Source organism: Glandiceps talaboti, chromosome 9 (genome assembly GCF_964340395.1).
Source record: "Glandiceps talaboti chromosome 9, keGlaTala1.1, whole genome shotgun sequence".
Taxonomy (NCBI): Eukaryota; Metazoa; Hemichordata; class Enteropneusta; family Spengelidae; genus Glandiceps; species Glandiceps talaboti.
The window spans coordinates 23,493,725-23,508,724 of NC_135557.1; the positions used below are offsets into that span (position 1 = coordinate 23,493,725).

The 15,000-nt window shown below is 35.0% G+C and overlaps 2 protein-coding genes across 2 annotated transcripts in view; one reads left to right on the forward strand and one right to left on the reverse strand.

The window, feature by feature from the left end:
• Nucleotides 1-9,016, reverse strand: part of LOC144440000 (cell adhesion molecule 4-like) — an 11,192-nt gene extending 2,176 nt beyond the window's left edge. The window contains exons 1-2 of the mRNA XM_078129229.1: nt 8,992-9,016; nt 8,515-8,835 (exon numbers count right to left, since the gene is read on the reverse strand). Of these exons, the coding sequence (XP_077985355.1) occupies nt 8,515-8,835; nt 8,992-9,016 (346 nt within the window). The remainder of the gene's footprint in view (nt 1-8,514; nt 8,836-8,991) is intronic.
• Nucleotides 9,017-12,802: 3,786 nt separating this feature from the next.
• The window catches only part of LOC144440001 (hemicentin-1-like), a 17,349-nt gene continuing 15,151 nt past the window's right edge, over nt 12,803-15,000 (forward strand). Inside the window, exon 1 of the mRNA XM_078129230.1 lies at nt 12,803-13,028. Coding sequence (XP_077985356.1) covers nt 12,803-13,028 — 226 coding nt within the window. The remainder of the gene's footprint in view (nt 13,029-15,000) is intronic.

The window sequence follows — 15,000 nt, forward strand, 5'->3', positions numbered from 1 at the left end:
GACCTTTGACCTAATTATTGTTATGTATCATCATCATCATCATCATCATCATCATCATCATCAACATCATCATCATCATCATCATCATCATTTTCCCCCAAAAAATTTAGAAATTGTTCAAGGATGAATGGTAATCCATAAGATATGTCATGACCTTTCTCTTAATAACGTCTATTTTTTTTCAAACTAGACGGCTCAAGCAGTAGGTAAGCTTATATGAAATTACATCGTCGAAACCAACGTCCCCCACTACAAAGTATCCTCATAGTTCGCCAATGTTTGCTCTATATGCAACAAAATCGATGCACTTAGTTGTTTCATACAGACAAGAAGATGCTTTAAAAACTGTAATATTTTCTGTTTTACAGAAACATGGCTCGATTCTACAATTGCTGACTCAGCTGTACAACCACCTGGGTTCACAACATTCCGATCCGACCGATCTTTCGAGCATTCAAACAAAGTGAAAGGTGGTGGTGTATGTTTCAAAATCCAAAATCTGCATCAATCATACTAACTGTTGATTTCAATAAAACTAGTCTTAGAAGTGATCTCCCAAAGTACATCCAACATGTAAAATGTGCAACTAGAGGAGAGAAAACACAAGACCATTGTACAGAATGCTTATTTATAAGTCTATCCCACGCGCACCTCTCGGCAATTCGGATCATTGCATGATTTACCTGGTTCAATCCTACAAGCAGCAACTTATGTGGTAAGCCAGTTAAAGGATCGAATCGTCAGTGGTCAGGGCCACTATCGAAAGTTTTGATGCTACCGAATGGGGTGTATTCAAGAATCTGCAAACAATATTGATGAGTACATAATTATTATAGTCTGTCATCGACTACATTAATTTTTGCGAGGATATGTGAATTCCACTTAAATGGGTTACCAAGTATCCAACCGACAAACCCTGGTTCAACAAAAATGTCAAACATAAACTGATTCAGGTGACAGGTATAATGTCCGAATTTTTAGACGTTCACAACTCCTGGGCTCTCAGTTTGAATGGACCAATCACATAACCCGATTTTTAATGCATTTTTTTCTTGTAGTTGAGTAGCTCAATACATCTTTAGTGTGTCATGTTTAGTAATTGTGTGTACTTTCGGGTTCCTGTGATTTGATTAGTGACGGTATTCCTAACCTTGTACGACAAACAGCCGCAGCTGTAGTGATCAAATCGAAGTATGTGATTGGTCCATTCAAAATGAGTGCTTGAGAGTTTTGAACATCTAACGAGATTTTGCAATGCGAGAAGGTGAAGGTTTAGACAACTTCGGAATTGATGTCTTCCTATTGACTATGACGTCATTTGCAAATATGTGAATTCTAAGCATGTTTGTTCCAGAAAGACAGATTTGTACTGATCAGAAGTCAAATTGGCAATAATTTCATAACTTGAAAATATACTACTCGCATTTGGTAGGGATCAGTCACATCCAATCGTGGCCATTTCGCATACAGGAAAACATTTAGCAATTATTGTTGTTGATCCTTGTTAGTATTTATTTATTTATTCATTTATTTATTCCGTTTGTTTGTTTGTTTGTTTGTTTGTTTGTTTGTCTATTTGTTTGTTTGTTTGTTTGTTTGTTTGTTTTCGTAAACATTACTAACTAAGCCTGAGTGCCCTGTGCATAGTACTGTTTTCCTTGACCTGAGGAAGGCATTTGATATGATCGACCTAGACTTACTAATACGCAAGTTAAGAATGTACAAGTGTAATAACAATTATTAATAACAATAATTGGTTTACTACTTACCTGAAAAACAGAAAACAATTTGTGTCTTATAAGGGGATCTCCTCTAATGTAAATGATGTAAGTCATGGAGTTCCCCAAGGCAGTACACTAGGCCTACTCTTATTCATTGTATTCATGAACGACATGCCACTAATAAGTGTAAGTACAAATGAGTCATGTTACTCGAAAAGGTACCTGATGGCATTGTTATGCAAATGACTACGGCGCGCTCAAACTCACAATGCAGTGCTCGCCAGTGCATGGGCATCATGGCACAATAAATCTAAGATTGTGAAAAAATAAAATAACAAAATGAAAATAGAATTTAAAAACGAAACAAAAAAACAGTCTTTTCCTTTTGTAGAGGTAAATTTATGTGCAATGCATGTGACGTGTGAGTTCGAGAAATATATCGTGTCAAAATGAACGTTGGTGGCTCACTTCTGTAGCGAGAGTGTCGAATAATACATTGTTGCAATAGGTTGCTAAGGGCGCGGACGCGCTCAATCATGTCACCTTCTCTGCACACTATAATATATAATTAATTACAAGTTCCGTGAAGCAAGTAACATTGCACTCTAGAAAATGTATCGGCTGATATAATTTACCGGTTTAACTTCACACATAATCTTAGGCCAAAAAAAATGTTGAATGAAATGCATGAGTTAGAAGACCGACACTTGAACTAGAAGACCAACATTTGAACTAGAAGACCGGTTTTTGAATTAGAAGACCGACACTTGAATTGGAAAACCGATTTTTGAATTAGAAGACCGACACTTGAACTACAAAACCGACACTTGAATTAGAAGACCGTTTTTTTTAACTAGAAGACCGACACTTGAATTAGAAGACCGATTTGTCGTCATCGGCCACGGTAGTATAGTCTGAAACTGGCCGGTGATATGATTGAAGTACTCACGCTACTTTCCACTGGAACGAAAGTCAGCATACACTGGCTCCAGTACAAATCTATCTCCAGTATTCAGAAAGCCCATGCTCAAGTCATGGAACAGCCTTAGTAATGACGTTGACGTTGATCCTTGATCCGAAAGTAATCTGAACTGAGATAGCATGTCAATAGGTACGTGATGAATTAAGCCATTTTGGGTGATACTTGTACCCTGCAATATTAAACATTCCCTAACACCCATGCGCGATGTGTGCGCATTCCACTTGATGAGTGATGAACTGTGGGTAGAATGTTATGAGAAAGGGGTATGAAGCCCGCCACCAGTGGCCATTTTCAATTTTTGAACAAGCTCAAAATGCGAGCTTGCCGCCAGATCGGAAAAAAAAGAAGTGAAGCGCTGGTGTTGAAGTGACGCGCGCGCTGACCAGAACCACTTCTTCTTTTTTTTGCCTTAGGCCATTCTCATTTTCGCGCCTTTTTGCAAGTTTCCAGTCACATAAAAACACTTTGTGAATACTTGCAATTGTTAGTATGTGTCAAAAGTATTAATTGTTGCATTTTTGGTGTGCAACAGTACATTCCATACATGAGGTTTATTTTCAGTGCTTCTTTTCTTTGTCATAAAATACACAGCTGTAGACTAGTTAGTACTGTTTATTTCTATTTTATAAAATGCTATATTCAGTCAATCTTGAAGTGTTAACTTTACACAAATGTTTTTGAACCCCCCCCCAAAAAAAAAAACAAAAAAAAAAACAATAATAATAATAATAATAATAATAATCAATCAATCAATCTTTATTGCGTAACATCATGCTTTAGCGAACATGGTAAAGCATACAAAAATAAGTAAATAAAATACAATCATTTAGCCAACTGCTATATTTTTTACATTAACAAGAAAGTTTCCAAGAGAAAGTTTATCATCTGCAGACAAAATATGTAAAAATTTACTTTTGTTATCTAAGAAATGAAAATTGTAATTACTTAATGAAAAAGGAGAAAAAAGTTTCTTTCTCTCGTTTATGTAATGAGAACAAATAATTAAATGATGAAATTCATCTTCTATCATATTTTGACAAAATTTACAGAATCTTTCATCTGCAGGAATCTTAGGAGTACAAAGCCTTCCCTAATTCCATTTGAATGTTATAATCTGAAATTCTAAATTTAGTCACTAGTGTTCTATGAACAGGATTTTTAATATGAACAAGGTATTTCTCAAAAACAAAATGTGTTTTAAACAATCTATATGTTCTCAATTTGTTTTTATCAGTACTATTTCTTCTAATGTCATTATGTAATTCCCTGAACCAAGATTTACAAAATTCTTTACATGAATTATCATGAACTTTTTTGATTGTATAATTGAATTTGCTAAGATTTGACCAAATGCTGTTCTCACTATATTTATCAAGTAAATTTCTTATATAAATGCCCCATTTTGAGTAACGCATAGAAGACATATAGGCTGCTCTCAGTAAACCATCTCCATCAATTTCATAACCCCAAACTTCACAACCATAAGTCATAATAGGAACAATTAAACGATCAAAAAGATCTAGCGCAACGTCAATAGAAATACTCCCATTTGGAGAAATAGTTCTACGTAAACTAAACAGAGCTCTCATCGATTTAAGTTTTAAATTATTGAAGTTTTGTTTAAATTTACTATTAGCAGAAATGATGATACCAAGATAACAGTATTCTTTTACAATGTCAAGTGTAATGCCATCAAAATAAAAGTTCACTCCCTTAATTAATTGATTTCCTTTATTAAATACAATGACTTTAGTTTTCTTAATATCGATTGTTAACTTCCACTTTGTACAAAAACAGTGTAATTTATCTCAGCAGCTTTGCTTTGCAACCCAGCTTAATTTTAGAGAATAATAACAGATCATCAGCATATTAAAAGACAATTCAGAGACAAAGTTGTAAGTTTCACAGGGCTATCATTCAAATAAAAAATTGATGGAAGATCATTAAAAAAATATTGAATAAAGTAGGACTTAAGTTACATCCTTGTTTAACACCAACAAACGATTGAAAATTCTTGGTAATACCAACACCCGTTTTAACACAGTATTGTACATTATCATACATAGATTTGACAAGGTGGTAAAGTTTACCATTTACACCATATTTTCTTAATTTCCAAAATAAACCTGTGCGCCAAACACTATCAAAAGCCTTTCGAAAATCTACAAAACAAGTGTAAATATGTTTGCTATCATTACCTTCAACTGTAGAATAAACACATTTTTCAACTGCTGACTTAAGTACAAAAATATTATCAGATGTTCTTCTTTTAGCTCTAAACCTGACTGAAATGGAGTGTAAATGTTATTTTCTTCTAGAAAATGAACAAGTCTGTTATTCAACACAGAAGTAAAAAGTTTAGCCAAACAACTATTAACAGAAATACCTCTATAGTTAGAAGGATCACATTTCGAACCAGATTTATATATTGGAACCAACATGGCATTTTTCCAGGTAGATGGAAACTCACCAGAGTAAAGAATGACATTAAATAACTCACAAAGTGGTTTGAGTAAGATGTGACTACCACATTTCATTCAAAATACCATCAAAACCTGGAGATTTACTAAATTTCAACCTTCGCAATGCTTTTAATATTTCTAATTCACGAAACGAGACATTGAGAGTTTTGTCTATCCTACCATCATCCGATTCCATAGAAAACAACTCACTCTCTATATTCTTAGAGGAAACGTCTGTAGATGATGAAGTATTCATACTCAATTTTTTGAAATGTTCAAACCACTCATCCGCAGTTACAGAAGAATCAACATTACAGTTATCTTGTGATGATAAATCTTTCAACAGTTTCCAAAACGAGTTACGGTCATTAGAGAATGCATTATTTAATTTTGAAAGTTTAGATTTTTTAAACTGAGACTTTTTCTGTTTGATTAATTTTTTGAAACTTTTTCTCAGAACAAAACATCTACCTCTTATAAAAGGGTCGTTTGGAAAAAGACTTAATAACTTCAAACATTGATTTAAATCCTTACGCAATGAGAAGCATGATTTATCAAACCACGATTGTTTTTTCTTTTTAGTTTTCTTTGACTTAATTCTAGGAGTAATTTTTCTCAAAGAACTATCTGAAACTTTATGCAAAATATTTTCAAATAAAGAAACAATATCATCACTTGTAGCATTATTACTACATGCTAAGTGAAGTTTATCCAAATCATTTTTTATTGATGAACGTTGTAAACTATCAATAAACTGTTGTTTAGAAGTATCATCCCAAATGTATTTACTAGGAAAAGGAAGTACACCACACAACTTATCGTTAGAATTAAACAAATGTGACACTGAATGAAGTGAAAGACCCACAGGACAATGATCAGAAAGGTGAGACAAACCAAAAACTTTAAAATATTGGACAAGATCAATCAAATTTTTTGAAATAATTCCATAGTCAACAATGCTATAGCCACTATATTTATAACATGTGGGTTTACCATTCAGATCACCAATAGTCCTACCATTTAAAATTAGTAAATTATTTTGAATACAAAGATCAATCAACTCACGACCAAAATTATTACTACAAAATTTACCACTATCCATGGAAATTCTTTCATAAATATCATCGGGAATGAAATCAATTTGAGAATTACAAAAATCAACATCATCATCACGAATATAATCTTGTAGATTGCCAGTACGAGCATTAAAATCACCAAGCAAAATTACATCCCCACAAGAAGAATAACGTAAAATTTCAGACTGTAGCGAATCAAAATAATCATCGCAAGAATGCATAATAGAACCTTGTGGAGGTATATATATATATATATAATAATAATAATAATAAAAGATAAAAACAAATCACATGGGGTGTAAAAATATCAGAATAAATCTAGGTTTTCTTGCACCTAGAAAGTCTGAAGTACTAGTGCGAGTGTCAAAAGCAACATGATCTTCATAATTGTATCATAAATTGACATTAGCTTGATTTGCTGTATTTTATTTCATCGAAATAGATTGCTCCAGAATATCCAACTTCAGAGACAATGCCTCGCTGCATCAGCCATTAAATCCCCATTTCAGCATTCTTGAGGAAACCAAAATTTGTCCTGTACGCTTTCTAATGGAAACAGTGTTTTTGCTAAGGGTTTGGAACCCCAGTAATAGGAAGTAGCAAATCTGGTAAAACTGGTACAGTTTCCCATAAACACGGATTGTGGGGGGGGGGGACCCTGGTAAAATGTGAGGGGAACTCGGGTAGATTTTGCCTACTTACTGCCTTAACAAAAACACTGAAACAACACTCCCACAGCTCTGTCTCCTTTCTTTTACCTGTGCCAGAGCCTCTACATGTAGGTTATGAAGTATGTAAATGTTACCATTTTTCTCACACATTTACCATATATTTTGCTAAAATACAAGGGCAAGGTTCAATTGGTAAATCATAAATGACTGAGCATGTACAATTGCAGGTCATTCATTGAAATAAATTGAAAATTATTATTTTTTCTGGTTCTGTGCCTGGGGGGGGGGGGGTGATATTTCAATGTGTCCCAGGTCTGTCTGTGTAAAGCCATATATCAACATGCAATGGCCAATTTTATTCAAAACCTTGATAATTTCACATCCAACATTTGTGACTTTTGTATTTACATATCAAAACCAGTCAAATGTCCAACTTATGGGCTCCAAAACTGGTCAACCCAAGTATCGTCTGAAAGCTGAAATCACATCCTTTGATATTTTGATAAAAACACAAAATCGAAAATTTTGACCATTAGGTACCTTTTCGCGTGACTTGACAAAATGTAGATATGTTTGCTCAGGATACCAGTATTAGTGAAAGGGGTGCTAAACTCTGTAAAATTGAACAAAAGCTAAACACTGCTATAGAAAATGTGAGCACCTGGTGTAGAGACAATAAAATGGTGATTAATGCAGATAAAACTAAAAGTAAGACTATGCTATAGGTACCAGGCACTTGCCAGACATCCTAAGATACACTTGATGTGAGATACAATAGCCTACGCAAATCAATCTAATCTGACAGACTTTTGTGCGTCACTATTTTCCAGCATCTTACGTCCACGGATAAACCACATACAGAGGTATCAAGAAAAAACAAATACAGGTATTGCCTTACTGCGTAGAATACGTTGTTACTTGCCGACTGAAACCCGTATATGTTTTACAAAGCTTTCATTCAAGCACACATTCGGCAGCCAAAACAATGTTCTAAATTACACAATAACACAGCCAACATTGGGTGAAAAAGGGGAGTGGTTTATTACATTAATGCCAACGGACACCAACACTCCCCGAACAACCTCGGGAGGGAGGGTGGGAGAAAATTAACACCACAACAATATCACTCAAAAATGGAGGCAAATGCTGTAAACTTGCGTTGATAGAGGGCGCCCTAGCAAGAGTAACTTGAACTGTAATTAACAATTTTTACCAAAGTCAAAAATAGTAATGTGTCTTTACAACCAAATTAATGACAACGTGTAGAGCATGAAGACATGCTGGTGCAATCACTTTTAATAACCTTGCTCAAAAAGTTCGGAGTTCTTGTGACTAATTTTAATGAAATATAATAATTACTTTAAATGAGTGTTTCTGTCAGTTTTATTGATACTGTATTATCGTATTTGTATCACATTTGAATTTTTGTGTTTTACGCATCCCGTTTTTTGCCGTCTTTTAGAGGCCCTGGGGAAGACTAGCGTTACCTAATTAAACAAGGTTATATGTATGGTTTTAATCCTCTGTAAATAAAGTTCAAATAAAAAAATAACATAAGTAAGGGGGATGCTCTTTTGATTTTCAAGTAATATTAAAACTCACCTATTACCCATAATTTAGCCACGGCTCTCTTTGTTACATCAGATATTGACCCACATGTATAATAGCTCTCGTGGTCAATGGTAGTGTTAGGTATCAGCAGGTTGAATTCCAAAGAGTCTTCGCCAATAATTTCAAACCCTGCCCTTTCAGAGTTCTTCCCTATCGTTAGTACACACGCTTTATCATTTATCCATGCCACAGTATAGCCAGGTGTGGTGTGATAACTACAGTTTAACTGTGAACTGTAACCTACGATGCCTATGGTTTCCACTGGTACCTCGTTAAAGTTGTCCACTTGCCCACAAATGAAATTTACTGCCACTGTGAATATAATTATATTTTAAATACATGACTACCCTTGTTCTTGGTACATACTTGTGATAATAATAACATTCTACTCCAAAATCTGGTAGAAATTGATGCTCACCCGAAACCCTGAGGTTGACGGGGTCAACAGAACGTTCGCGTGAACATTACCTGACAGTAGAATCGTACGATGCATGACGCCCTGGTGTCCGCGCTGTCACAGCCATGCTCTTTTCGTTTTTTATTTAGGAGCCCAAGCGTATGGCCTTGGGCCCCTATTTGTGTTTATAGGGTTTTTCATTCTTCTTCTTTCTTCTTCTGCCTGTTTTTTCTTTTTTTTTTAGCTTGAAGTAGAAAACGGTTGCCTGTAAACCCTTCAAACGTGGTAGGCATCAGGGACCATAAGTACTCATACAACGAGCCACTGAGGAATTTGGGGTTGGTCACATATTGGATTTCGTGGAAATCTTAAAACGATTTTTTTTTCTCGAAACCTAGGTTCCAGTTAGCTCGAAAATTTGGTACGTAGTATGAATGTCCCTTGCCCTTTTACTTTTAATTTTGTCAATAAAATCGCATGCGGTCACATGCCTTGGTGGCCATATTGGATTTTCGAAAGCATCATTTTCCTTTAAAAATCTTCTTCTCCAGAACAAGCGGTCCATTTGGTGTGATCTTTTGTGCATAGCATAATCTAACGTAAGTGATGTCTTTCAAATTCAAGAAAATTGTTGTAATCGATTGCCCACTACGGCGGCCATATTGGACTCTACAAACATTGAAAAAATGACAACTTCTCCTAAGCACTCCACTGATTAACTTGCACTTTGGCAAATATAACCTACTACTTGACTAATTTAATGTTTGTAAACAAGAAAAAAATCAACGCATAGTGTCATGGCAATCATAGGTTTAATAAATCCATTGGCGGCCATCTTGGATTTTCCTCCTAATCACCTCCTTCACCTCTGAAACCAGTGTATGTATAACTTTACAATTTGGAGTGTAGAAGGGAGACTACTCTAACCTCCATGCAGCACATCATTATCTGATGGGCAAACCGCTTGGTCCCAGCACCGCAGCACCCACGGCAATATGATGAACAAAGCAGTGATATCAGGTAATAACCTCATTATACATACATACATACATACACACATACATACATGCATACATACATACATACATACACACATGCATACATACATACATACATACATACATACATACACACATACACACATACATCCATACATACATGCATACATACATACATACATACATGCATGCATGCATGCATGCATACATACATACATACATACATACATACATACATACATACATACATACATACTAGTTCTGGATGTATATGCTATGGTCGACACGTCAAATTGAAATTTGTATATGGACGGCAGTTTGTATTAATACTTACATGCAAACGTAATAATCGGCAACAGTTTCAGCTTCATTTGCACTATTAATAAATATATCATATGCATGGAAGTGTCGTCTTCCTCACCGATGCCAGATGGTAACTATATTCACAATTTGATGGTACAAATTCACTGAAACAAAAGTCGTTTCAAAATCCATTGACCGTCATACCGTTTCCTGTTGCAATTGTTTGGTAATTTAGACATCTGCTCTAACTTCTTGCTCACGACATCTCCGTGACAGCGCCACCAATGTCATGCACAACTGTCCATGATGTGAAAGGCCAAGCAGGTTCATACATAGAACTGTTTGGAGGTTTTGTACAGGTCAAACTACTAATGATACTAGCTTTCGTGGTGTTGATTGGAAACAACCGTGTGCTGCGAAAACGACTACAAATAGCTCAATCGGGATAGAACAGTATTTGTGCCGTATGCTATGATTGTAGGAGTATGAGGAAAAATCAATTGATTATTCGATATTTCGGACTGCTGCTTACAAGTAAGTCTTATCGTATAATGCGTGTCGTGTTAAGCATGTTGCTGTAACGCTTATCTGTACAGATTCAGTTACATAATTAATTATTTTATAATTCATCATTTATACTGTGTGAGAGGCTTCAAATTAATTGGTACTTATTTCTTAAGAACGCAAAGGTGTGATTTAAATTATTTCAATCTTAGTCAGTCGGTCAGTCAGTAAGTCAGTTGGTAATTTAGTGAGATTATCAACTTAGGCGTCTATCGTGCATGATAGCTCGGATGTGTATAGAAACAAAAATCGAACAGTTTCCTGTATTGCCCTTAATGAGAGAATTCATTATCAGTCAAATTAAGGCAATGAAGAATGATCATCATAGCATTCCCCAAAATACTTCATTACATCATTATCGTCTGACTTTGGTCAGTGTAATAGACAATCGCCATATGTAAAGACGGACAAAGTAATATTTGTGATGTGTTGTGGAGCTTGCAATTTAGAATGATGTCCCATATATATATATATATATATATATATATATATATATATATATATATATATATATATATATATATATATATATATATATATATATATATATATATATATTCTAAAAGTCTGATGGTGGTATCATTTCACTCTTCACACTATATGCATGACATTAATCGACGAAGAACAAGGATAGTCATGAATTTGAAATATAATTATATTCACAGTTGCAGTAGATTTCATTTGTGGGCAAGTGGACAACTTTAACGAGGTACCAGTGGAAACCATAGGCATCGTAGGTTACAGTTCACAGTTAAACTGTAGTTATCACACCACACCAGGCTATACTGTGGCATGGATAAATAATCAAGCCGAGGTACTGACGATAGGGAAGAACCCTGAAAGGGCAGGGTTTGAAATTATTGGCGAAGACTCTTTGGAATTCAACCTGCTCATACTTAACACTACCATTGACCACGAGAGGTATTATACGTGTGGGTCAATATCTGAGGTAACAAAGAGAGCCGTGGCTAAATTATGGGTAATAGGTGAGTTCTAAAGAAATATTATAGTACTGTACAAGGTGCATTGTTTCTAATATGTTACAACCAGGTAGTATCATGGTACTTCTTTCCATTGTAACTATTCGTGTGAAGTGGTCATCATTCCTCAAAAAGTGTGCTTAACAATATTGCAATAAGGGGAAATAATTAAGTTATAAATGATTATTGTCGTTATTCCTCCAATGAAAGTCGTATAAGAATTCACAATATAAGTATTTGTGACAGTTGACATAAATTAACATCTAAATTTGAAAGAGCAGGGTCTACTTCTGAATCGTTACAATATCTTTACCTAGAGTCTTGTCAATTTATATGAAACTTTACACTTGGAAGGAGTTTTTTTGCTCATTTAGTCGGAACATACTTGTGAACTCGTCTTGAGAGTCGTAGTGACAAAAGCCCCTTTATTCTCTCATATTTTCCCTGACTGGATGAAGAAAGCTATTGGGGAATAACATATAATAATACCATGAAGAAGTCAAGTTGAACCAAATAATGTGGAATGTATACTCTGGATGTTCTACGTCATGAAAATTGCTATTACTTCTTTTCCGATTTTTATTTGATATTACTGGCGCTGGTATCATAATTATGTTATTATCCAATATCTTTCTTTATTCAGCCTGAATGCACCTGTGACTTGAGAGTTTAGACATTACTGATCTATCAACTCGGAGTGACAAAGCCCCCATTAGGCCGAACAAAACAATTTTAGGGAAAAACATATAAAGATAGTATTCAATTTGAACTTTTGTTCCAAACACAACTAGAAAATTTACCTGAAATTTTCGACTGTACACTTCAGTCTTTGTCAACAGATTGACCCACTATTCAGCACACGTAAAGTTCAAATTGAATACTATGGTTTACCAACACAGATGAATTTCCATTTGAAAACATATAAAGATGCTTGCACTCTAATTGCTAATTTCGGAATATGTTTGTGATACATAGATAGTGGACCATCCTGTGATGTGTATCCCTCACATTACGTTGAGGTTGGTACAGAGGTTATGATGAACTGTTCAATACCTAAAGGTGCACCCCCGGGAGAATTGGTTTGGTATGACGACAATGGGGATGGACAGAGAGGAGGGAATAAATCAACCAATCTGTGGACAAAGGTTTTTACAAAAGAAGATAACGGCACAAGATTAAATTGTGAACTTGACCATAAAACACTCCCACCACCTGGAGGAAACAGAGTCAATTGCAAAGATGACAGAATAATCATTGTACAGTGTGAGTTTCTTTTCATCAGTATGACATATCGTGTGGGTATTGAATTATGATATAGAAATAGCGTCAGTGGTAGACTAGAGATGTAAACATACAGCACCCCCCCCCCACACAGACATATATATATATATATATATATATATATATATATATATATATATATATATATATATATATATATATATATATATATATATATATATATAGTTTTGGTAGTACTGGAACTCTTTCTTGGGTGTAACTCGGAGTTTCACGCATATTGCGATCATCAGACACACGAGGTATATATATATATATATATATATATATATATATATATATATATATATATATATATATATATATAGTTTTGGTAGTACTGGAACTCTTTCTTGGGTGTAACTCGGAGTTTCACGCATATTGCGATCATCAGACACTCTGAGGCCTACTCTCTGGGTGTGCTGTATATATAGAGTGTAGACAATAGAAATACCATCACTATTGTCTGTGTCGGTGGGTAGGTGTTGTATGTGTGGAGGTGTTGGTTGTTATTGTGTGGGTTATTGGGTGCGGACAAGTAAGTGTTGGCGGGTTGTTCCATGTTGGGCTTAACGGGTTTAATAGTTTAGGTGATAGATGCTCTATTGAAGTTGGACAAATAAAACTCATTCTATAACTTATTATATAAACCCCAACATGGAACAACCCGCCAACACTTACTTGTCCGCACCCAATAACCCACACAATAACAACCAACACCTCCACACATACAACACCTACCCACCGACACAGACAATAGTGATGGTATTTCTATTGTCTACACTCTATATATACAGCACACCCAGAGAGTAGGCCTCAGAGTGTCTGATGATCGCAATATGCGTGAAACTCCGAGTTACACCCAAGAAAGAGTTCCAGTACTACCAAAACTATTACGCTCTGCCACTGCGGTATAGAGCACTGTCTTATAGCAGATTGATACTCACCGAGTTATATATATATATATATATATATATATATATATATATATATATATATATATATATATATATATATATATATATATATATATATATATATATATATATATATATATATATCACCCAATCTGTGAAATTCCCAAATTCATGAAATGGGTAGGTAACTTTACCCAGTTCATGAAAGAGGCAATGCTTTTGCCCAGGTTATGAAGTGCATCAGTATATTGACTTCATCCTCGACCCCATTTCTTTCCATTTTTCATTGCCATTTTTAAAATACTAAGCCATTTCTTGCATATGGTGTCATCGGCATACTTTTGTGGTATTTTAAATATGGCCAATTTCTTTAAAAATCATGTCAAAATGTCAGGCAGATCAATGGCATACAAAACTCTGCTTCACACTGATGCTCTTATCACGTCCTTCTAAATGGTAGTGATATCTGGTGTGAAAATGTCCCATTTTGACATTAGAAGAGCCGAAAAATACACATTTTCGAGTATCTATATATTCATTAACTGATAAAGCCTTCTTGTCAGTATCTTAATATGTGATCCTAATATTACTGTTGATTCAGAATTTATCCGAAACAATTCTTCTGTCTGTCTGTCACACTGCCATAAAGTGTTTGAGGAGTATGTGTCTTCTACAAAGACTTGGTGGTAAAATAACTTAAACTCAAATGTTACTGGGCAGATTGGACTGACATTTGCTGGATGTGTTCTAGGGATGTGTAGATGAAGAATAATGAAGAACATGCCGATCCTGGTTTGCAGAGTAGGAATACAATGCTCATTTAGGTCGTAGAAAGGTAGTTGGATAATGCGTCAAGCAATAACATATGAACACAAATGTGCATAGCAGACCCATAGCAATAAGCAGGAGTATCTTAATTTGTAAAGATGACAAAGATGGTTGATATTGTGATGTTGTCCTACCAATCAAACCCCCAGAAAGATACATCATCATTTATTTCCCAAGCTCTATACGGCTGCATCAAAAACTACATTGGCGCT